Source organism: Besnoitia besnoiti, chromosome IV (assembly GCF_002563875.1).
Source record: "Besnoitia besnoiti strain Bb-Ger1 chromosome IV, whole genome shotgun sequence".
NCBI lineage: Eukaryota > Apicomplexa > Conoidasida > Eucoccidiorida > Sarcocystidae > Besnoitia > Besnoitia besnoiti.
In genome coordinates this window covers 3,339,071-3,363,282 of record NC_042359.1, presented here as the reverse complement: position 1 = coordinate 3,363,282, position 24,212 = coordinate 3,339,071, and the positions used below count along the sequence as shown (strand labels likewise).

The window sequence follows — 24,212 nt, the reverse complement described above, 5'->3', positions numbered from 1 at the left end:
CAGACCAGCTTCCCGGCCTCCACAGAAAGGACATGAGCCAACGTGACTGCGACGAGAGGAGTAGGTTTGTTCTGAGAAGTCGAGATGCACTGAAGGAGCGCTGGAGAGTCAGTCAACGCATGCGCACCCTGGCAGGCCACATGCACTCGAAAACGTGGGAGAAGCAAGCGTCGAAAAATCCCGATTTGCTGGCCTCTCTTCCTCCGCGCCGCTCGTGGGGTACGATATGAAGCGGAAGTTACAACCGGGTGCGGTTATTCAATCACACCAAAAGCCCTTTGTAAGAAAATTAAACCAATCAAGTAGGATATACATGTAGCATCCATGTTCCCCGCTCATTTCGAGGCCGGCTGAGCGCCTCCCTGCATCTGCTGCTGCAGCATGAGCTGCTGCTGAAAGTACTTTTGCTGAATCATGTTCTGCGCAGCCTCGGCCTGGCGCTGCTTCTCAGGCAGAATCTTCTCGAGCTTTGTCACCTGTTCATTCACCATGCTCACGTTCCTGCGTAAAAGACAGAGAGCGGCAACAGAGACAGCCCTTCTGAGGAAAATACACGGCGACTTCCCCTCCTCGACCCTCAGCACCGCTCTCTCACGGCCTTTCACAGACTGCAGCGCGCGCGCATGCCCGACTCTAAGATCTGCCGTTCAGAGTTCAGAAGGCCTCAGTACATACACAACTGCACCATCATGCATGCGCCAAAGAATCTGCGCAGCGCCTGTAGTCGGCTGCCGCCGACCCCACAGTCCCCACGCCCTGGCCCAAACTCCGCGACACAGCGACCTGAGTCTCCTCTGCAGTTTGCCGCTGGAAACTCTCCGTGGAGAGCGAGCCGCGCCGCAGCCCCCCTCGAGGTCTCTTCGCCTCTGCGCGACACGTGCTTTTCTACAAAAACAAATCACGCACAGAACAGACGGAACGTCGGCTCGCGCGAAGCAGACGGGTGTCTGAGCAGAGAGGCACCTCACTTTTCGAGTCCCTTCTTCGCGTCTTCGCAGTTCTTCTCGACCAAGTAGCCCGTTCCGACGTCCACCAGCAGCTTCTTCCGCGTCACCAGCCGGCCCTAAGGGGAGACGCAAAGAGATGAAGAGGCACGCCACACGAGAAGCCTTGCATCTTCTCCGCAGCTTGCATCAGCAAACAGGTGCACCAGGCGCCGCTCGACACATATTCTCTCTCTGCCTTGCCGTTTACGACCCAGATCAGGCTCCCACGGCGCGCGAACTGAGTCCGGAAGTATCTCTGTCGCTTCTCTTGACTCATCTCGGTTTCAAAACACGTTCAGTCGAGACCAACACATGACGCCACATCGGAAAAGAGACACTCGGGGCGGTGGAAACGTCACCGTCTCCCCCCGTGCTTAGAAGTCGCAACAACCAGAGAAAACCGACTTCGCAGCCTCACCAGGAGCACGGGGAAGATACAAATCGCGCTCGTGGATAGCTGCTGCATATGCCCCAAGAGTCGGCGAGCGCCATGCGCCGCGTGAGACACACCGCTGTCCAGCGCGAACGCTCCCACCGGTGTACATACACTCCGCCATTGGGGCGCGTCTTCTGCGTGGCTCACCTTCACATACACCGAGCTGGTGAGAGGGACGAGGACTTCCGCCTGCTGGTCTTCCGCCTCGTCGCTCGCGTCAGCGAACTTGCCGAGGGCGTCTCTGGCTTCTTGCAGGCGCCCGCTCGCCATGCGCAGCGTGCGCAGGTGAGCCGCCAGATTCTGCACTTCCTGCGCGGTGCCACACACCGAAACACCGCCCAAATGAACTCTGCCTCACACGCGCGAAACCCTCCGCCAATTCCAAGGCGGAATGACACGCCAGCAGAACGCGACGCCCTCTATCCGTATACACTTAGCCTCATCTGCAGAGACGCACATCCCCGCGGTGTACGCGTGTGGGCATGTGGCAGCGCGTCACAAGTCAGCTCTTGACCGGCGCGGCCTCGCTCCATGCAGAACACACAGACACGCACACACCAGCCTAACTCCAAGACAACCACCCAGAACAGAACGTGGAAAGATACTCGCAAAAGAGCTGCCTTCCATTCCACTCGCACCCGGTGGAAAACCCCCGATGCGCACGCCGCGTGTGTGTGTCTGCCGGCGCTCTGCGCCACTGCGCTTTGAGTCCGCTTGACTCCTTGGGTCGCGGCAGCGACGCGCAGAAGACTGGCACAATGCGGATCCCTTCTTCTCTCTCCGTACCCCGTCGAGTTGGTCCTTAACGCCCACGAGCTGCTGCAGGTTGAGGGAGTTGAGGCTGACAGGGCTCCCAGGCTGCCCCGCCGCCGTGCCCGCCGCTGCCGCCATTTCGAAGTCGAAATCGAGAGAATAAGAGTAGAGAGCTGTAGACCGCAGGCCCGACTGAGCCGGACGCGCGCGAAGTGACGTGAGGAAACGGTGTTGAGAAAGAAGACACAGGAAACTTTGCAAGGGCGCAGAGCAGAATCAGAATTCCCACAAGATTCGGACGAAAACAGATTCTCCAGTCTCAGGAGAGGGAACGTGGCCAAACCGCCAGACGGGGGATGACGGAAGTACTATCCAAGTTAAACAAGAAAAGAGGAAGGCCCCCTTATGGATTCCACTTGCCACAAAGAAACCAAGAGGAATACACCTTCTACGCTTGTGCAGCGGGTATGTGCCGCAGGATGTCGTCTGACCTCGGGAGGGGGAGAGTCTGGGGACTGAGGGAAGACAGGGGGACAAAAGACAGAGAGAGTGAGGGCGACATCCCCAGTGGAAAATAGAAAAAACGCGAGGTCTGCGTTCTGCCGGCAACGCGGATGAGCGAGATGTGTGCCTGGCTTTCAGCACGTAATCTCGTAGTGCGCGGCGCCGGATGCTGCCAGACACGCGAGCGCAGAGGTATCCCCAGGGGAGAAAGTTGACGGAAACAGGACAAGAAGGAAAATCCGCAACTGTTAATAATCACAGATGCCCAGAAGACGTGGCGGAACGTGCAAACCAACAGAAGAAAGCGAGGACGACGATATGTTGCCGGTGTCTCCTCGCGGCGTTTCGAATCCACCAATGTTCGGGGTGTATGTACACTGGACTGGAGGGCGGCAAACGTCGTCTGCAAACAAAATGCCAATCGAGATGCCTTACTGTCCTCCTCGGGGAAAACGTGGATTGAACTGGACAATGTGTCGTCGCCTTTTGCAGTGCCTCTTCTCTCTCGTCTGCTGCGCATTCACACCACCGCATGCAAAATCGCGCATTCCGTTTTCCTCGTCTGCATGCTGGTCGCCGAACGCCTTTCTCGAGAACTTGCGTGGCTGCGCAAAACGACCATTTTCTCCCCTACATCTTCTTCTTTTCTTGCGTATTTCTCCCTTCCGTCTCGCGCCATCTCAGCGGCCACTCAAGCGTTTTCTGGGGCCGCCTTGCCTCGTTTCCCCCCTTTTCTTTCCTCCTTTTCTCCCGGGTCGAGCCCGACTACGAGAAGCGAGCCCGCGCCCTGCTTGACGTCAGCGCGCAGGCTTTCCTCTCGTCCCAAGACATTTCAGCGGATTTGTAGCGCGCCTTCCCGGCTCTGTTCTCCTCCGCTGATCCCTCCGTTCGCTAAATCATTGGCTCTAAACCCTCACCCTGCAGCTCGCTCTTTCGTCTCTGCTGCTGGGATGGAGCGCGGGACGCTGGACAGCGTCGAGTCCTTTTCTTCTTCTCCCTCCTCGTCCTTCTCCTCAGAGCCGACAGGTAGCCCTCCGCTCGCGCCGTTCCTTTCCGCCGGGCTCGTTGAGGGCGAAGCCGCGGCTGAGGCCGGCGAGCAGAGTTCAGTGGCGGGACAAGAGGCTGAGGCGGGAGACAAAGAAAACAAAGTCTTCGTGCGCGAAGAGGAGAGCGACCGGCCGCCGAAGCGATGGCGCGGCGTTCTGGGCTCTGAGGAGCTCCTCACCGAGCGCGACCAGAAAGTGCTCAGCAGCCTCGAGGAGAAGGAGCCGGCGATTCTCGATGAAGTGACCCGCTACTGGCTGCATGCCGTCGGATGCGCCGCGACCGATCGAACTGTGTATGTCAAAAAAAAACTGAAAATACCCTCTGGGCTCCTCACACGCGCCAGTCCTCTTTCCCAGGCACGCGCAGATTGAGGGGCGTACGTAGGTGTGTTCGTGTTGTTGCCGGCTCTGCATCGATACGCGTCTCGCCCTGCCTCTCCGGTTATGCCTCTGTGCGTCGACCCATGCCCCGTGGTTCACGAGACAGCGGAGTCAGATTGCCGAATAGTCCGATCCGCGCTTCTCTTGACATAACGAAGTTGTAGGAGAAAGGGGAGGAGGAAACGGGGAAGAAGATGAAGAGATAGACAATGAACAAGATGAAGAGGTATGCTTGTGGCGGTCTGTGTGCACAGTGCAGGGGTGTCTGTGCACAGTCTCTTTGGCTTGAGGAGATCACGCTGCATCTTCGTTTCCCTTTCGATCTGCGCGTTTATCTCGTTGCTTCCGATCTGTCTCTGCTGCGTTTCCTTCGCTGTGTCACCTAGTTTGTGTTTGTGTGGCGTGTACGCATGCCTGACGTGTTTTTCTCATATTTCAGCGCCCGGTTGGTTTCCGTCGCGGTACAATTGGCGGCTGAGCGCGTGATTGACGACGCAAAACTTCTCTACTTTTGCCGCCGCGCCACAGAAGAAAAATCAAAGGAAGCGCCCACCAGCAGAGAGCGACTCGCGCGGCCGAGAGGTGCGCCCGGCGCGTCCGCTAATGCGTTCGCGAACGGCAAGACTCCGATGGATGTAAGATCCAAAATGCAAAAAAATGTCGACGCATGCTTCTCGGGGACGCCGAGGGCAGGAGGGGGTGGAGGCCTGCGGTGGAAGGTAGTGAGAAGAGATATCGCAAAAACAATCGATCGCAGTCGCTTGCATTCGAGTGTGGAGAGGAGAAGAGGCGCTTGAAGGAAGAAGGCGAAAGGTCTTCTCCATGAAACCGCACTGGGCTCACCCCGATTCGCTCCCTGTCGGATGTGTGATGGACTCGCTTGCGCGGAGTCGACGCGTGTGCAGCCAGAGGAAAGAGAAGTTGTTCAATTCTCTCTCTCAAGCTGCTTTTTTTGTTCTCTTTGCAGTACCGGGAGCTCGACTTGGAGAGCTTCTGTGCGGCCTTTCGCAAGAACGGCGACAGCCTCGTGGGTCACAATCTCGATCTTTTTCTTGACGCGTCGCCTTCTCCGCTTCCCGGGGCTCTCGCGTCCTCTCTTTCTTCCTCGCTGCCGACTTCCTCTTCGTCTGCTTCTTCTCTCTCCATCCCTCCTGCTTAGAGCGACACAGGCGAGAGGGCGATGGGCCGCTAGCCCCAGCTCGAAACGGTTGACTGCTCAAAAGAAATTGGTTTTCTCGACTTGTGAGTTTCGGGTTTTTTGGGTACACCGCTTTCCTCCTGTCTTGTCCCTCTCCCCGTCTTCTCTCTTTTCAGTTTGCTCTTCACCTTCGCGCCTTGTCGCAGGCCGTCTCCTTTCGTCCCTCTCCCTGGTGTCAAGCACGTGCCTCTTCTTTCTGTTTTTGTAGATTTTTCTTGCTCGAGGCGCTTGTAGCCATGTAGTTGTGCATATATACAGCTATATCTGTGTCTTTATAGCTGTATATCTATGTATGTATTTTTATATTCTGTTCATGTACGTGCGATTTTTTTTCAGAGGGGTTTGCATGCGAGAGGCGCGAGTGCGCCTTGTGTCTTATAGAGAGTGTCTGAAACAGATGCCAACGATGTGCGGAAAAAGCTTAACAGCGCAGCTGCGCAACTGGCATGAGGTCGCGGCTTCCCGCCACCCGAGTGATCTTTCGAACGCATGCAAACATTCGCGGTTTCGGAGTAGCAACAAGCTAGGCTCGCACGACGACTTGTCATCTCTGCAGAGTCAGGGGCGTGTCTCTTTATTTGTTCAACGCCTGCAGACGCAGCTTCTCTAGATGCGCACGGTTGGTGGCTGACATATACACACATATGGATATATATATATATATATATGTATGGAACGACTATATATATATACGGAATGATATGATATATATATATATATATATATATATCTGTATGGAACGATACGATATATATATGGAACGATATAATATATATATATTTAAGTTGAAAAAAGTATGATATACACATGTATATATATGTATATGCTATGAGACGGGGGCTCTCGATGCTTGCCTGCCGCCGCGACAAATTACGGGACTGGGCACGCGTGGACTGATGGGTGAATAGAGAATGAATTAGAATCCCGCGCTCGCCTTCATGGAAATACACACGCTGACAGGTTGACATTGACGCAACTCTACATACTGACATGGAGCAGGGCATGGCAGACAGACAGATATGCAGCCGCGCCGCAAGTCGTGGCGAGCGCGTCTGTAGGCTTTTTGCGATGAACTCGTCGCCGGTCACTCGCGAAGGGCCAATAGTTTTCAGTCTAGACTCCCCAGAGTTAACTGTCTAAAGGCCGAAAAAGCGAATATTCGAGTTGAGGCTTTCCATCGAATGCATGTGGAGACACAGACGCAATAGAGCTGCTCTGTGCACGCAGTTCACACTCCGAGCACAAGCGGTTGAACTTTGAGTCGAGTTGCCTGAAAATGAAATAATTCGATGGAAATACAGAGACATTCTCAGCCTCTGTTCAACGCGAGAAGAGAGGGGAGAGACGGGGATCACGCACACACAGCGCCTTGGAGGAGGCCGCGCGCTTCGTTTTCAGCCTCGATCGTTTTCGAGTCACGAGATTGCTAAGGTCTCTGTTTCGCGCGATTCCTTTCCCCCACCAGCCCAAGTGTATATTCATTAACGCTGCTGTTTTCAGCACAATAAGTGGAGGCACAAGAGGCCTAGCGGTGTTTCTTGACGCAGGATTCAGAATCCTGAGACTCAATTCTCCTTTCGCTTGACGGCGGCAGAGCTGCGCTGGCTGACTTGGGGAAGCATGTGTGGACTACGTTGAGAGGGGACGCGGCGGCACCGCATGCCGAGGCGTTCCTTCCTCTCTCATCTTTTCTTCGGAGACACCAGCCGCGAAGAGGAACGCAGAGGGACGCGACTCGCGAGCGTTGATTCCAAAAAAGGCGTTGCTCCCTTCCGAGGCTAGATGTTTCGTGTGGCTGGAGACCCTTCGTGCCTGCGGCCTTGATGGAGTTCTGCGACTCCGCGCTTCAGCGTCTGCATTCCTCATCTACGCGCGCCCGCGCCGTATACATACATATACAGTTAAGTATATATATATACAGGGTTTGTATCTACGCCTGTGAGGCTCTCAGCATGAGGAACACGAAGGAAGTGACCTGCGCAGGAAAATCAAGCCCCGCGCGACGGAGGGGCGTGTGCCTGTTCGCCGTTGGAATTCGCCTGCGCCTCATTCGTAAGCGCCAGTGGAGGCGGACACACCCCTCGCCGCATCTCGCTGGAAACAATCTTTTGCACGTGAGACGACTCGAGGCGGAGCCGCTCTAGAGGGGGCTGAGAAGGCGCTCGACGTTTGGCGTGCGTCGCAGGCGCGTGACAGGAAACGCCGCAGTTACTTCTTCACTTTCCGCGACTCGCCCACGGTCGAGCACGCGAGACAACGCGCCGAGGGAGAGCGGGGTGGAGGCAGGAAAAAGAAAAAACGCATAGACAGCGACTGAGGACGCGGCAGGCGACGACGCCGTGCAGGGGCAGGAAGGAGAGGATGCAGGAACGCAAGCGAGTGGAGAGGCAGAGAGGGTTTCTGTCCGCGCGCCCTCTGCAGCCTCGAGAGGCGACTCTGCGAAAGGGCACGATGGGGGTGACCATGCGTAGAGGGACGTCAGTTCATCTTCTCCGTCCTCGTTTTTGCCAATTGGAGTGAGCGTCGAGGGCGCTGCGCGCGCCGTCGCGCGTCTCTCTTCTTCTGTCGTCCTCTTCTCGAGCCTCAGAAGCGAACGGGCCTGGAGACGAGGCGAGACGCAGCGCACAGGAAGGCGGAGACGGGGCCGCCGAATGCAGGCAAGTTGAAGGAAACGGAGGAAAGTGGTGCGGCGAGGCTGAGACTCGCGGCGCCGCAGAGTCCTGACGGAGAGCAGAGAACGGCGAAGGGAAAGGTGAAAGAAGAAGGAAAGGAGGAGGCTTGCGAGAAGGCCAGAGACGAGCAGAAGAAGCAGACTGCGAAGAAGAAGAAAGCACCACAGAACGCGCTTGATTCGAAGAATAACGAGATGAGGAATCGCGCCGCGGCACAGAGGAAGTGCGAGACGTTTGCAGAGGACGCTGAAACGACCAAGCGGCAGACGCTGCGGAGGCTGAAAAGGCCGCAGATGCCGAGGCTGCGTACGCAGAAAAGGAGAGCACGCAAGGGGCGGCAGCCAGCACAGCAGAAGGCGAAGCAAAGAAGACATGCAGATTGAGGACGAACTCGCTAAGGAAAATGTGGATTGGCGCTGCGGTACCAACAGCCGATGCCCGCTGGATGCCTAGGCAGGAAAACAAGCGAACGGAACGTCCGTGGGAGCAGAGAAAGCGGCGGAAGCGGCAGAGGCCAAAGCGGAGCTCGGCTGCGAGGGGAGCGAGCCCGACCGGCGGGCGGCTGAAGAAGATTCGACGCCAAAGTCAAACGGCGCCAGCGACTGAAAGCGAGGAAACGAAGGAGACAGCGGCGCGGAGGGCACTTCAGAAGAGGCGAGCGGAGGGTAGCGATAAGGAGGCTGGATCCAGCGAGACGAGGCGACCTCGGTGGCCTGCGGAGCGACGGCAGCGTATGAAGCGAATGCTGAAGGGAGAGAAGAAGAGAGATAGGCGGAGTTTCGCGGCGTCTCTTTCTTGAAAGACGAGGGTAACGCGAGCTTGTCCGCAAGCCCGAGTCCCTCGCGTGGATAGAGCGAAGAAGACGAAAACGAGGCGGAGGAAGGAATCGAACCCGAAAGAGGCGCGCATGCCGGCAACCACGAAGCCGTGCGAGAGGATGAAGCGATCGGCGACGTAAAAGGCGAAGGCGCACGAGGCAGCCAAAAAGAGGGAGTTGAACACGAGTAAGAAACGGAAGAAGATGACATTGTGCAGGAGGAAGACGCAGAAGAGAGAGGCGCTGAAAGCGCCCCGGAGACCGACGGGAGAGATCCATGCGCCTGGACGAGCTGCAGCGGCTGAAGCGTCGAGGGCGCCTGTGGAAGGCGATATAGCGAGGAAGAAAGGGAGTCGGCCTGCAGACGAAGCGTTCCCACGTGCTTCTCGCCTCCTTCTGTTCGATACCGCCTCTCGCAACTCTCCTCTTTTCGCTTCAGAAATATGTAACGTCGCTCACTGCCCGGGGCGCCTTTTGGCGCCGCCTCAGGGAGAGAAGAAGGCGCCAAGGCCGACGAGAAAGAAGATGAGAGCTTTTGAGAAGAAGAAGACGAAGAGCCAGCAGCAAGCGCAGGGCATGGGTGCGGAGGCAAAGAGGGCAAGGAACGAGAAGCAGAGCCAGACACAGATGACGATGATGAAGAGGCAGAATGTGAGGAAGATGAAGAGAAAGAAGAGCAGGAAGACGAGGAGGAAAAAGAGGAGGAATAAGAAGAGGAGGAGGAAGATGAACATGAAGACAATGCAGAAGATGAAGAAGGAGCAGAGGAAGACAATGGATAAGATGCAGCAGAAAAAACCGTAGCAGAGGAAGGAGGTGGAGAAGGCGAACAAGTAGCAGAGGAAGCAGATGAAGAGGAAGAAGGCGAACAAGTAGCAGAGGAAGCAGATGAAGAGGAAGAAGGCGAACAAGTAGCAGAGGAAGAAGATGAAGAGGAAGAAGAGGAGCAAGTAACAGAGGAAGAAGATGAAGAAGATGAAGAGGACAGAGACGAGAAAGGAGCAGAGAAAGAAGCTGAAGAGGACAAAGACGAGAAAGGAGCAGAGAAAGAAGCTGAAGAGGACAAAGACGAGAAAGGAGCAGAGGAAGAAGATGAAGAGGACAAAGACGAGAAAAGAGCAGAGGAAGAAGATGAAGAGGACAAAGACGAGAAAGGACCAGAGGAAGAAGATGAAGAGGACAAAGACGAGAAAGGAGCAGACGAGCAAAGGGAGGCGGCCGCAGCGACGGCGGAAGAGCAGGCGGAGGTTGCGGACGGGTGCCGAGTAGAGAAGTCCGCAGACGAAGACGATTGCGCGCATGCAGCGGAGCCGGCCGAGGGGACCGAAGGAGGGAGAGTGGAAGACGAAGCAGACGAAGAAGAGAGCGCAGCAGCCGAAACACCGCGAGCACAAGAAGGATGCGCGGATGCAGCTGCCCCTGGCGGCGGAGAAGAAGCACAGCCAAGAGAAAAGGAGCCGCCTGCGAGAGCGCGTTCTTCGCTCCGCATCTGCTGGCAATCACTGGAGCAGCTAGACGACGAGACATGCCCTGCCGTCCCCTTTTTCTCCCGCTCGCCGCGCATGCTCGCCAGCGAAGCTTTCAGCGCGTGTATCTCCCTCTGCAAGTCTTGGCACTCCTGACGGAGGTTGTCTGCGAGAGAGAGAAGAAGGCGAGGAGAAAACGCGCAGCCAACCAGGAGAGAGAGTGAGGAACTACACCCCGAGGCTGACGGAGGACAGTATTTTGTGTGTGCGTGTGCGTTAGCTTCTGTTTTCTCGCTTTCTTCGGCCTTCTTTCTTTTCTTTCTCTCGCGCGCCCTCTACACACCCCAGCCTCTGGGAGTTGCGTGGCTTCTCGCGTCAGCGTCTGTTGCTTTGGAAAATTCTCTCATCTGTCCGCATTCGCCGGCATGCATCCCGTCGACGGAGAGTATTCGCGCTTCGTCAGTGTTCCCTAACTTTGCAATTCTTTCTGTAATTTGACCTGCATGCCCCTTCCGCTGCTTCGTCGCTCCTCGTCGTCTAGCCATAGAATCTACATATCTACTTATCTACATAGATACGCTTACATTTATGATCCGCAAGTGTACGTACCAGCATATATATGCCTACCTTTATGTTCCACATATCTACTTATCTACATATATGTCTGCCTATACTTATGATCTACACAGCGACTTCTCTACAAATATATGTCTCTCTACATTTATGTGCCTACCGTATGTTCAGAAGGATACCACTGTATGTGCTTGTGCGGGGCTCGCGCACGCGTGGACGCTCTGCTAACAGACCAACAAGCACGAGTCCACTTTCTTTTCAACTTCACTTATTTGTCAGATTCCCTCCACATACGTGACGACGTCGCCGGGCGGGGGTTTACTTTTGGGTGAAGTATTGTTCATTTTCTGCATTTTTTGTTTTTTTGTCTGTACCTCGCGCCTTTGCAGAGAGGCAAGGTAGCACGCGCATTTCCATCACCTGGCCTAGCATGAGGCCCCACGCCTCGAGCGCCTGGAAGAAAAAGAGACACCTCGCCGCGCGCTGCTCGCCTGAGCCGCGTGAGTGAAAAGACCTCTTTTTCGTTCTCGCGAAGGCTGGGTGTCTTGTTTTTTCTTACCTGAACTTGCTTCTTCGTTGCCCGCACGTCGCACGCGAAGCCTGCGCTCTCGCGCTTGCGGCGCCTCTCTGCGGCGTCGAGTTTCGCGCGGGTTCGAGCCGCGGCCTTTCTGCACTCGGCTGCTCGAGCTTTCTCGCGGGCGAGTTCGCTCTCCAGCCGAGCCTGAAGAAGAGGGGCGGTTCGAGACAGGGCTCAGCGCGTGTGAAGGGAGAGCCTCGAGTGGACTCTGCGCGAGCGCGCATCCAGTTTCCGCAGAAACTGTGAAACGAACGAGTGCAGAAGAGAGGAGACGCAACCTGTGCAGATCTGAGGATGATCCATCAAAATAGGAAAATCAGATACACACGAGTTACGTACGCATATCAGCCTCGCTTGCCTTCACGTGCAAGCTAACGCAAATATAAATATATAAATATATGCAAACCCAGATGTATATATTCATACGTCCGCGTATGTGAAAACGTTTGTGTGCACATGGCTCAAGGCGAGGTTCCGCATAGACACAAGCGGAGGAACGCGACTCTACGGGAGACTCTGGATACGAGCTCGGAAAACCTCGGAAATTTTCAACAGAGAAAAACCAGAAGCGCTCTTACCTGCACGGCCTTCATCTCCTTCCGAACCACGGCTTCTCGACTGCAAAGAAAGCAAAATCAGCGGCGCAGGAAATGGGCACGCGTGTGCGAGCGGAGCGCACGAAATGCGCGTTCTGTGTCTCCTAAAAGAAACGAAACGCACTCCAAGGATGGCTTCGAGAGAGAATGCTTCACGCGGCATGCGCGAAGGCTGCACGCCGCGCGAGGCGCGGCGAAGCAGTGCCTCGCAGGCGTCGACACGTAAGTCGGTGCTGTGGAAGCGACGAAAAAGGCCTGATATACAGCGGCTGCGTTCAAGCAAGTCAACGCGTCGGACCATAAACAGAAAGAACGAAGTGGAGCGTGAGCATGCCTAGCTTCGATCTCGCCGAGATCGATGCAGACAGAGATCGGCGCAGGCATATAACCTCGTGTGCCTTCAGACGAGATGCAATGTTTGTGGCTTCTTGCCATGGCGAGTGTTTACTCGAGCTCGAAACCTCAGGATGAACCGCAGAGCAGGCAGAACGTACCCATATCGGGGCGCGCAAATAGACAAAAGTTTCTTTTCCACATGCATGCTTGTGTATGTGTTTCGCCACAGCCCACCTAAGGTACGTGCATACACCATATATAGATGTATATGTATATTTTTCTGTAAACTTAGTGTTGACTGTTGTGTGTAGGCTCCTCGAAGGGCGCCTGCAGCATGCATCGAGCAGGGACAGGGAAGATTAAAAGTTTCGAGTCGTACGTGTTGGACGAGTGACGTCGTCCGGCAATGCTCCGCTGCAGGGCCTTTGAAGCAGTCTGAAAAGGAAAAGGAAAAAACGATTCCGGAGACGTGGCGGGCACTTGCCGCTTTCTGCTAGGTGGAAAGACTGGGGTCCCAACACGGTGACGAAAGCGCCAGCCGAAGCAAGCAACCTGTCTAGGATTGAGGGTTCGGGGGGCGACGGCGGGCGACGAATGGAAGATAGGAAGATGCGAAGAGAGAAGAAGAGGACTGCTCGTGAGTTGCAGTCCCTTCCGAGTCTACATTAACCAGGTTACGGCGGGGGGAAAACGATGTCTCTGGCTTCCGGAGTTTTGGTAAGGCGCGTAGTCTTACCTCGCTCAGGCGCTGCTTTTCTCTCCCTGCTAGGAGCGAGGCCAGGCAATCCACGTATGCTCTCTGAAGCTGAAAAACGCGAAGAGGAACTGACGAGGAAAAGGAGAAAATCATCGTCTCATGTTCGAAAGGGTGTTGACTTGACGCTCGTAGAAAGCGGACTCTCTACGTACAGTTGAAAGTTACTCAAATATATGCTTTTACAGGGGTACATCTGTTTTTCACATGAGTATAACTGTCTAGAGGAACGTGCGCAAAATGCTGAACAGGAGGCAGGCGACACAGCATATTTGCTTGAAACAGACACAAACATCTACAGTACCTTGGAGACCAATGCAAGGTAAGCAGATTGTGGAGCTGTCGGAGAAACCCTATTCCCGATTTGTCGCGAATGAAGGGGTTTGATTCCAAGCCTCGATGGATCTGACTCTTCACTGAAGTTGCTGCCACGACGCGGCTGGCTTCCAGCTCGTTCCTTTCACCTCGTTCCCGCTCTTTTGGAAGATAAATGCACACACAGATTCGGCATACCTGATGGCACGCCTTCTCCTCTCTGTAAGAGATCTCGAGGTCACGCAAGGCGTGCCGTGTCTTTAGGACGTCTGAATCGCAGCATGCGCGGAAGGGGCAGGTTAATATAATACACAAGGGTTAAAACAGCTTTTTAACATTTCACATGCTTATTCCACTGTTGATAAGTAAGAGTTTTTGATCTGGATCTACGCAGTTGGCCCGGTATCTACGCATTCAATGAACGAACAGCCCTCACAGCTGCGTGTGCAGCTAAGGCCACAGTGGCATATGTATATATATATATATATATATATATATATATATATATATACATTCATGTTTGTATCTATAGCCAATTCTACATATATACACGTATATATATATTCACAGTCGTATACACATACATCCATAGTCACCTAATATTTTCATTGTCGTGCGATTCAATCCATTGTCAAATATATATATATATATATATATATATATATATGTATCCACAGTCGTAAATACATGAAAACTGAACCTACTCGCCAGCACGTCGAGAAGCTGTGCCTCTCTCTCAGAGAGACTTTTGCAAAGGCTGCGCGAATGCCGGAAGAAAATGACGCGCGCCGCGGCGACGCCGCTGCGAATTCGCCTTCATGCCTCTCCAAATTTGCTTCGTTTTTCCTCCCGTCAGCTGTGATGCCCCTCTCTGCGTGTCTCTCATTCTGTCTAGGCACGTCTGCTGCATCCGTCTGTCGTTGTAAGGGTGTGGCGGTATACTCGCGTATGCGCCTGGGGAGGTCTCTCTCTCTAGCATGAAAGCTACATGCACTAGGTTTATTTATCTCGGTATTTATGTACTTATGGCTTTGGATACATGCATATGTAGTTGATTATGGATTCAACCGCACGGTTGTGGACAAACTATGTGAACATGGATCGACTGCTTCATGTGTTTACGTTGACTTGTGCCACTAGAATTTCTACTTACTTATGTGCCTACAGTGGTTTTAGGGATTGGGGCCTAACTGCGCCGCGCGCTCTCCAGCTGACTCTGATACCAAGGTTCGTGTGTCTGCGTAAAGAGTGCAATCCCGCGCAGCGCCTGAATCATGTTTGCCGCCCGATGCCGTTTGTCTTCATTGTCGACGCTGTCTCCCCGGCTGTGAGCCCGCGGGTATGGAGACTGTTTTTTATTGCGTTCTATTCTCACTTCGTCTCTGCCTCTCCCCGACAGAGTTCTAGGCACTGCGTTGCTGCGTTTCAGACTTTAGAGTGTAGGATTTAGGGCGCAGGCTCGCATTTCTCCGCTTCCATAGGAAATTCACCTGGCATTCTGAGTCTGTAGATCGCGAAGTGCCACGCGCGAGGCGTCTTCCGCGTCTCGTCTGGCAGACAGGTTTTGGGCGGAAAACACACAACGACAAAGAGCTCATGGAGAGCCGAAGGAGCCGAGCACGCGCTAGAGGCGATTTTATTGGAAAAAGAATGCAACAAGACAGGAACTCTGAAGCAAACACACCTCTGTTGGTCACTCTGGCGAAGCGCCTCCTCGTACGCGTCTTCCTGCAAAAAAGGGAAGCGAATGATAACGCAGGGCTCGCACTTGCAGAAGGCGGCGCCTGTTGAAACGTTCTACAGGATCCCGTTTTACGCTCACTTCTCTTTTTCGTCTAAGACGACTAGCAAAAAGCATGATCAGAAAACGGTGATCTGTACACGCGCTTGCATGAACTGATTTGATATAAGCTTGTGCCCAGTCGATGCTCAACTGCATGTGTATTGACCAACGCGCTTTTTACGCCTGGTATGCACGGATAATACTCGACTTTTCTATAGTTTAGCCGCTACTGCTGGGACTGTATATTATGTATTTACGGTAGTACTATCAAGCCTCTTCTTCCGAATAGATTTCATGGAAAACCTACAATGCCTCTGGATCTAACACCATCAAGCTAGTACTTAGTGGAGGATACATTGTCTGACCAAGACGAACATTTGTGTGTACGAGCATCCAGGTTTAGGAGTGTGTGCAAATCTCGCTCTCTTTTTGTATGTCGATGTATCTATATATGAATGTACATGTATTCGCAGCACGAAATAAGTGTGGATTCTGCTGTTGAGACCGGCGATCGTCTTCCCGCAGCAGCGTCTGATTCTTGTTTGACAGCGGTATCTGCTCAGGTATTCAAGTTTTTGCCGGCTGAATCCTTGAAGGGGAAGCTCTCTTGGTACCTGCCAATACAAACAAACACACAGACAGACTAGGCCCAGTCTCCATTGTTAAAACATGATGCTGGCGCGCTGACTCCCTAGTGCGGAGATGCTCTGTAAAAGAGGCACTTACGTGCACTTTTCTCTGCCTCCTCTAACTTTTTCGTCTGGTTTTGTGATTTAAGACGCAAGAAAAAGTTAGGTCACCCAGACAACGTGGCCGAGTGGTTAAGGCGGTGGCCTGCTAAGCCATTGGGTTCTGCCCGCGCAGGTTCGAATCCTGCCGTTGTCGGTATTTTCCTCGCCCAAAAAATCGCAAGAAAGGAAAAAGGAGATCCAAGAGTCGAAGGAATTTAGTGCTCCTTGGCCATTTTTGATCCACTGCAGCGCGTTCCGCAAAAACGTTGGAGGAAAAAGCGCCTTCAAGCCATTCACGTGTGCTCAATTCGCAGACTGCTCAGTATTGATTCGCGAACAGAAGTGTGATTGTTTCTCCCGACTTTGGTGTTCTTCTTCATCAGCTTTACAGTTTTGTTCAAGATTTTCGCTTCGTTTTTGCATCGCACAGTTTTATCTCCTCGCCCGCTAGTTGGCGCGACGCATGTTTGCTTTTCAAGCTGTCTCCGCTTCGAAGGAGACACACGCATTTTCCTTCTACACGCGAGGCAAACAGGAGAATGAACGAGAAGAGGCCCAAGCCGCGAAAACCTTTGGGTTTCCGATGGAATCCGCGACGAAAAAGGTCGGCCTTCCGCCGGAGATCCGGAGTCTCAAGCTGCGTCTGGTCTTTATGTCAAGATCTCTCGTAGTCTGAGTCGACTCCAAAACTCCTATCGCGTATGCCTCTCTCTCTACAGCTTCTATGGATAGAAATGCGTCTTTTTCTAAATATGTATGTCTAAGTGTATGCGAAAAGTGCTGTATGACGCACAGATAATCCCAGGTCGGGGGAGTTCGTGACTGGCGTGTAGGTAAGCTGAGGCCTTCCGCAAACGCCATGGAGCTCTTCAACGCAGACGTGAACAGTGTAGACAGAAAGGCGCTCTTGAGAAAAAGCGCTGAGCACCAAGAGCTGCGCACTCTCAGGAAATCGTGAAACCTCATAAATCCCATTCAAAGAAGTTCACCAAACAAGAGTGTGTCTCACCTGTCGCTGCAGCCGCTCCTTCAAATCGCGGACTCGGCGGACGAGGGGCTCGACTTCCTCGCACGGCAAATACACCTAAACAACGGAGACACATCTGCATCACGTAGAGCTTCAATGTCGCATTTCCACGGACTTTCTGTCTCTCTTCACCGTGCTGCTTCGGCCTTCTCCTTCTCCCTTCCGCGTTTCTTTCTTGCCCAAATCCGCTATCTCCACAACCCAATATGTCCACGTTAGTGCCTCGTAGTTACGGCACGAGCTGAGACTCAGACTCGCGCATGAGCGTTCTAGAATGCTAAGACGACACCGCTTGTGACACACAGACAGCCAAGGTCTTTTCGATGGCTTCGGATAGAGCGAAGACACGTTCTGTGGGCCGCCTCGCTCTCCAACGGCGTGCTTGGATTTCCTCTCTACGTCGCAGTTTTCCAGCGCCTGCCCACTCTTAGCCCCGGGACCCTTCTTCTGAATAGAGGTCTGTTTTTGGGGTTTAGGGATTCGCGTCGTCCTCACCACCTTCACGACTCGCCCTCGCTCGTGCGGGCATCGCAGACTGCCGCGGATTTCCTCTGCACGCGCCGCACTTCCTCCGCCTAAAACGCGCTGCCTCATCGCCCGCGTCGTTTGAGCTGGCTCCGCTGAAGGACGCGCCTCAGCGCAAGGCGACGGCAACTGCTGCGAAAGAGACACATTCCGCCGCGGCTTGGCTTCCTCTCCCTTCTGCGTACGCGACGGCGGCGCCGCTTCTTCAGCCTCGCCTCCTCGGCGCGGTGCGTCTCGCGCTTCGTCCCCGGAGGCAGGCGACTCTAGCGAAGGAGAAGATCGCGTTGGTTTTTTAGGTTCAGACAGAGAGCTGCAGAGAAGGAACAGAGCAGCGAAAGTAGCGAAACACCGCAGCGTGAAAATGCGTGAAGAAAACGGCACGCTGAAGACTGAAAATGAGACGAATAATCTCTACAGGTAAAATGATGCGAATCCTTTTATTTTGTAAGCACGCTGAAAAACGTGGACACATCTTGCGCGGTCACCGTTCACCCGTGTTCGCCTCTGCAGGCCCATAACCCACATACCATAAATCCACATATAATAGTTTATCTCCGTGGAATTTTCGTGTATATATGCATCCGCGGATTCCCATAGAAGGGCGTGCTTGGCTGGCGATAGCAACGCGAGTGAGACATTTTAGCGAATAGATTGTTTCGCTGACGAATGCCTACGCGAGCGACAGCCGGCTGCAGCTGGAACTGCTGTGCTGAGGGCGACATGAAGGCGCCAGCGAACAGAAGGCTTCTCAGAAATGACAGGACCACACAATACACAGCGAAGGCGGGATACAGCTCCTTTTGCCGGCGACGAACACAGAAATTAGTTTCCTCTGGACTCCGGGACTACGCGCGGCGCGAAAACATGGCAAGAATTCGCGAACAATTGAAATAACGTTCACCTCGAGGGCGTGTGAAAATGGAAATGCCTCAACGGAGGCTCGTTGGGGCGCAAGTGGACCTCCTCCACGGCAGGCTCCGCTACGCTGACCAGCAGCTGCGCCTTCCGCCTGAACGTTTCGAATTCCGCTTCAAACAGGAGAAAATTACACAAACTGAAAGGCGAGCCATAAGTGCGGAAGACACGCAGCATGGCGCGCCGTTCGGTAGAATAATTTTGCCGCAAAATGCGACAGAGAGCGACAAAAGGAAAGACTCGAAAGATCTACTCCAGCAAGGACCTGCTTGCCCACATAGGCATACACACCTATATAAACATATGTACGCGTATATATGGATGCATATATATATATATATATATATATACGTATGCATATACGTATACGATGTACATGCGTGCATGGATCTCTATATATACACGTGTATATGCTTGTGAGGCGTTCTGTATACAGTATCCTTGTAGGCATGTGCGCACAAGCATGTCACCGTTCATGTGCATATATGCATGAGACTCGGTACTGAAACGTGTCCGCGCGCACGAGGCCTCTCCCCTCCCTCTGGCTGTGCAGAAAGCTTTTCGTCGCGCCATCCAGAGTGAAAGTGAAAAGAAACGGGCAAGTCTGCGACCTGAGCGAGAGAAAGAAAGAGAGGAAAACACTGTTTTCGAACCGAAACAGACACGCACTTACTCTTCAAGTCATCGAGCTGTCGAGCAAGCTGGAGGTTGAGTCGTCGCCCCTCGATAAGCATGCGCTCTGCCTCTGCCGCTTTTTCTCGCTTCAACTGCAGCTGCAGGGAGGCAAAACACTGCAGTGGAGATGGTGACGATCTCGCTCTTCCTAGCAAAGCCCATGTCCGCGCGCCTGTATCGCTTTATCTGCCGACTACTCAGGAACAGGTTCAACACGTCTGTTCGCGTGAGGGCAGCGTCGCAGCTGTAGACGCAGACGTATGTTGGTAGATTGGGAACCTATTTGCTTGCAATTTATGTCATGAAGATGACTTTTTCGTTGCCTCGTTTTACCTCAGCATCCTGCGAAACCAGTTTCTCGCGGAGAGACTGGACCTCGGTGTACACCACCCGACACTTTCGCACTTCCTCCATGCAGCTCTCCCGCTCCTCTCGGAATGAGGCTAGAGGGAAAAGGAAGAAGCAAACGAGAAAAAATGCAATCTTCAGGCCTCCACGCAAGCTAAATCTCCCTACGTAGCTGTGTTTCCACACTTTCTAGGATACATATATACATATATATATATATATATATATACAGATGCGCCAGCTTCGTTCCACTTTGGCGGAAAAATAGATACACATAATCACATATATATGTATATAGATATATAATATATGTTTTCTTCTGCAGTGGCGGCGTGAAGTTTGCTTCCCGGCTCGTCCTTGCAGGCACTCCCGTGTCCCGCCCTCACCGAGTTTATCTCTGTAAAACTGCGTCAGCTGGTTGCTAGTGAAGTCTCGAGTTTCCGCGTCAAGGAGTTCAAGGAGTTCGCGCTTTCGCGCTTCTTCCGCTTCCGGCATGCGCTCGGCGTTTTCACTCTGGTTCGCCTTCGCGTTTCCGCGCTGCGGCACTTCTCCACGCCGCTTCTGCTTCGCACTGAGCCACTTCCGCATCTCGCTCTTCACTGTCCCTCTGCTGCGCGGACTCAACGAGATCAAAAGCGGCAGAGGGTGACGCCGCGCGCGAGTCCTTTCTTTTTCTTGCTCGAACCTTTTCTCGTTTGGCGTATCCCAGACATCTCCTTCGTCTCGGCGCAGCACTTGCTTTTCCTCTCCCCTCCACCTCTCGCGGTTGGGCTCTTCTCCCTCGGCGCAGACTTTGGATTTGTTGCCTCCTTCTCGTCTTGTGTCGGTTGCGTTTTCTTCTCTCCTCTGGCTCATTCCCTGTTGTGCCTCTCCCGCCTGCGAAGTAGAGGGCATCAGCTTGCAATGCGCAAAGTTCAACGCATCGAGAGCGTGCGTCTTATCTCTCTCTCCTTCAGAGGCAACGAGGCAAAAGCTGGCGAGCGCTGCTTCTTCCTCCGCTTCATCGCGACCGTCGCCCGCGGGTGTCGCCACCCTTTTTCCGCCTTCTTCGCCGGTTGCGCGCCCAGCAATTCGAGGGAACGCCGCTGCGAAGAAGGAAGGCATTTCGCGCGGACTCACTGAAGCCAGGAGAGAGAGAGAAGTGGCGGCGGCGTCCACCGCAGCCTCGCCACACTCCGCGTTTGGAAGAGGCCGGCGTGAAAGCAAGACATTGGCAGAATTGCCAGGCAAGCGGGGCAGAGACGGTTCGGGAGGCGAAGCGCCGAGATCGCAGGGCCCGATCCCGTCGTGTAAGGAAGGAAAACGAGGCGCAGACGGGTCACCTGGCGCCGCGCGCGCTGGACGGGGAGTTTGGCATGCAGAGAAGAGGAAACCCAGCCGCTTCACACGCGAGTCGGGAGAGTGAAGATTCGTCTCGGATGCTGCAGACTCCCTTCCGGCGAGGGGACGCGTCGCTTCCTTTAAAGCTCGAGCGTCGATGCGTAGCGGACGCGCGGCAGATGTCGTCTCTGAGAGAGAAAGGGAGCAGGAGATCGCGGAGGACGGAGTCTGCGGAGTCTCATTCCGCGGGTGTGGCTTGAGGGTGCTAGCCCGTTTCCCCTGAGGAGACGAACGAGGCAGGCTCGTCGAGGCATTCCGCGCAGCGAGCGCGCCTTTTCGTTTTCGGTTGTGTGACGCTGAAACCGGTCCACGCGCGTGGAGAGTCACCACGGGGGGAGGGCGACTCTGATGAAGCTCGTTGGTCAAGCCGCTCAACTTCCACCTCGTCGCGGAGGCTGGCGTTTCGTCGATGTCTTCCGCTTCCGCTGTCGTGACGCTTCGGCTAGCCGGCGGGCTTGGGCGCTGGGCCGCAGCGGCGTCCCCTGCGCAGCGACGAGGTGTACTTACGTCGGCGCCAGCTTCCGGCCGAAGACTCGCGCAGCGGCTGCGAGACGAGAAACGCTGCGTTGAAGCGCTGAGAGAGGGAGAGGGAGAGTGAGAGAGAGGAAGAGAGGGCGAGAAAGAGGCGGAGCGGCAGACTGCTTGGCCAGCTGGGGACGAAGAGTGCATCGACGAGAAAGCGGAGTCTGGGTGCGGATGAGCGGGGGCAGGCTTGGAGAGAGGCGAAACAACACTTTGTAGCTGAAAAAGAGAAGCAAGCGATGCCGCCGCGGAGGGTTCGCAGGAGCGCGGCTCGAGAGCGGGGCGTGAGCTCACATGAAGTAATCTTTCGTTGGCATGTGCACGGAAGCGATCTCTTGTGTACGCGTCGTCGCGGAGGCGGAGATCTGGCGATGATTTTCGCTGGCGCCTTTCACCTGCCGAGTTGCGTCCCCGCTGCGACTGCCTAGCCCCTCCTTCGCCGTCTTTTTCCTGCGTGAAGTCGCTTCTCGCGCGTGGGTTGTTTTCGTGTCTCTCCTTCGAGGCAGGTTCGGCTCCATCCCCCAAACTCGTCTCTTTCTCCCCTCGTTTCGGCCTTGGTTCTCCTCCAGGTTCCTTCGCTGCCGTTATCGCGGGCGCCGTTTCGCGAGACAGGCCTCGTTTCGACTCCGCTGAGTCGCACTCTCGCCCGCGAATCGCGGACGGGGGTGTGTGTACAGCGGGAGAGGGATCCGGCGTGTTGAGGACGGCCGTCGATGCCACCGTGGAAGCTTGGCGGCTGAGCATCCTGCAGGAGGAAGGACGCGGCTTGCGCGCTGACGCTCTGAGCGCCGAGCCGGCGACGCAGATGGGCGAGGAGAAGGAAGAAGATGAAGCAGAACAGGCTGGAGAATGCTGAGTGAGCAGGGCTGCGCGATGCGACGCTGCCAAAGCGGGGGAAGGAAGACGCGAACTCGAAGCCGGATGGGAGGAGGCGCACGCGGCGCTACGCAAAGAGGTCCGCGGCCGGGGAGGGGCCGACCAAGGGGAAACCGCGGCAACGTTCGAAAAAACTGGTGACGCGGCGAGTGCGGAAGCGACAGCGCCGCGAATTTGAGAGCCAGGTTCGTACACAGAAGCCGCGCTTCCACGAGCGGAAGGAGTACACGCGCGAAAGGGCGGGACACAAGAGAGTGCGGCGAGATCGCGCGCCTGCGCAGAGACTTCAGTGAGTGACGCAGCAGCGGGTGAAGCAAAGCGGGGCTGGCTGCTGTGCCACTCAATCTGTTTGTTAAAAATGGCGCTCGCCTCGAATCTTGGAGACGAAGCCCGGAGGCAAGCGTCACCATCCATCGTTCGATAGACTAGGCTGGAACAGCTACTTCCGCTGACACACACCCTGCCAAATCGAAGCGTCGAATAGGAAGACTAGAAACGGAACAGCGAGCACGGCCACACACGAGGATGAAGAGAATAGACGCTTTTCCAGAGTGGTAACAGCACTCCAGTAGGATCGAAGCCGATGACACGCCGGAGGTAAGCCGATCCAGAGAAGTCTTGTCCTGGCTTTGTGTTTGCAGGAAAAAGTTTAACTCTGAAGCAACAGGCGAAAAGTGGAGACGCGAGACATCTCCGCACAGCGAATGGATCAATGGATGCTTATGGCAAGGAGAGATTGCAGAAGTCAGGCAGCAAATTTGTGCGCCAGCCTCTCGGCGTTCTGGAGTCTTCTGTGTATATGAGAATCTGCGTGAATTCCATAAATGTGTATTTGCGAAAGGAGCGTGCCTGCGCGAGAACGACACTGGTACCCATGGAGCGTACGATCGCCGGCATGGATTCTGTGAGCATAGGTGAAGCTGACGATGAAACAAGGAATATGAAATGAAGGTTTTTTTCGAGCGGAAAAGCAATGCACGCTCCTCTCACTGTGAATTCGAATCTCGAAACTGGTTTGAACCAGACTTCACTGTAAATCGTTTCCGCATCTCTCGACACTGTTGGGGGTGGAAAGGTCCGTTTGCAGCAGAATGTAGTCATATGCATTACCAAACGCGGGCAGGTACTTGGCTTTTTTCGAACCGAAGTAGACTACTTGCGTTTTTATCGCGTCGAGGAGCCTCGCAGTCTTCAATGCCTTACGCATCTTTGCGGCCAACTGGCAACCTCTGCCGGACTGAGACAACTTAGGGGGTTAACAGTAAGATGGCAAAAGCGAAGTGAACGCGCTCCAGGGGCAGACGCGAAGTACCAACCACTCATATCAGGGCTTCGAAACGGGAGCTTTCGTATCGGCGTTACCTCGTGCTGCCGAGGTCTGGGGCAGACGCTTTGCGAGTCGGCCTTACGGCGGCTCAGGCTCTTCTTTGAGTGGTTAGATGCAGCAGCTAATGCGAAGACTAGGCAGTACGCATGATCCATGCGAGAAAAACACTCCGGAGGTGCGAGGCTTTGAGCAACGCCGCACTCCAGCTGAAGCGTTCAGAGTGCACGCTGACCCCCAGTGCAAAAGTTTGCGAGGACTGCAGGCGTACGTACACCTGACGGGGTCAGTCCGCTGGAATGCAATTGACGGAAAAACGACACGAACGACCGTAGGCGACGAAGAGGATAAACTCGAGTAGGGAACATACACTTAGAGGAAACGAGTCATCGTGTTCGGAGAGCGGACGAGGCGAAATGCCGGTGGACTCGCCACGGGGGCACCGTAGATACACCCGAATCGGTGGATTTCGCTTTGCAAATTCAGCAGTCATACGACCAGGGGCGGCTCTTCATAGCGTACTATGCTGTTGAAAACCGCAACTATCTTGAAACTGCATGTCGCAAGACACCAGGTGTTTAGCATTTTCTCGAGAGCATATACTACGAGTTGGACACACTCCAGGCTGTAAGAGACTGAAGGGCCCGTATGTTGCAGCCCACTTCCTACTAGCCAGGACATTATTCGTTCTATCTC

The 24,212-nt window shown here is 54.4% G+C and overlaps 4 protein-coding genes and 1 non-coding gene across 5 annotated transcripts; 2 read left to right on the top strand and 3 right to left on the bottom strand.

Annotated features, from left to right (window-relative positions):
* Positions 1-335: 335 nt before the first annotated feature.
* On the bottom strand, positions 336-2,313 carry BESB_055910 (prefoldin, alpha subunit protein; the record flags this gene model as incomplete). The annotated part of the gene is made up of 4 exons (XM_029364026.1): positions 336-501; positions 969-1,063; positions 1,570-1,731; positions 2,209-2,313. The coding sequence occupies 4 exons, from the start codon at positions 2,311-2,313 to the stop codon at positions 336-338; spliced, it is 528 nt and encodes a 175-aa protein (XP_029219949.1).
* A 1,316-nt stretch (positions 2,314-3,629) lies between these two features.
* Positions 3,630-5,265, top strand: BESB_055900 (uncharacterized protein; the record flags this gene model as incomplete). Its single annotated transcript, XM_029364025.1, has 3 exons — positions 3,630-4,018; positions 4,546-4,741; positions 5,074-5,265. The coding sequence occupies 3 exons, from the start codon at positions 3,630-3,632 to the stop codon at positions 5,263-5,265; spliced, it is 777 nt and encodes a 258-aa protein (XP_029219948.1).
* A 2,179-nt stretch (positions 5,266-7,444) lies between these two features.
* Positions 7,445-10,282, bottom strand: BESB_055890 (chloride transporter, chloride channel (ClC) family protein; the record flags this gene model as incomplete). The annotated part of the gene is made up of 2 exons (XM_029364024.1): positions 7,445-8,222; positions 8,529-10,282. 2 exons carry the CDS (start codon positions 10,280-10,282, stop codon positions 7,445-7,447), a joined length of 2,532 nt encoding a protein of 843 aa, XP_029219947.1.
* Positions 10,283-15,996: 5,714 nt separating this feature from the next.
* Positions 15,997-16,078, top strand: BESB_057840. The gene has a single exon. It is a non-coding gene; the product is annotated as a tRNA-Ser (tRNA).
* Positions 16,079-16,398: 320 nt separating this feature from the next.
* On the bottom strand, positions 16,399-22,606 carry BESB_055880 (uncharacterized protein; the record flags this gene model as incomplete). Its single annotated transcript, XM_029364023.1, has 7 exons — positions 16,399-16,440; positions 16,934-17,008; positions 17,447-17,786; positions 18,378-18,485; positions 19,061-19,164; positions 19,400-19,509; positions 19,801-22,606. The coding sequence occupies 7 exons, from the start codon at positions 22,604-22,606 to the stop codon at positions 16,399-16,401; spliced, it is 3,585 nt and encodes a 1,194-aa protein (XP_029219946.1).
* Positions 22,607-24,212: the final 1,606 nt, after the last annotated feature.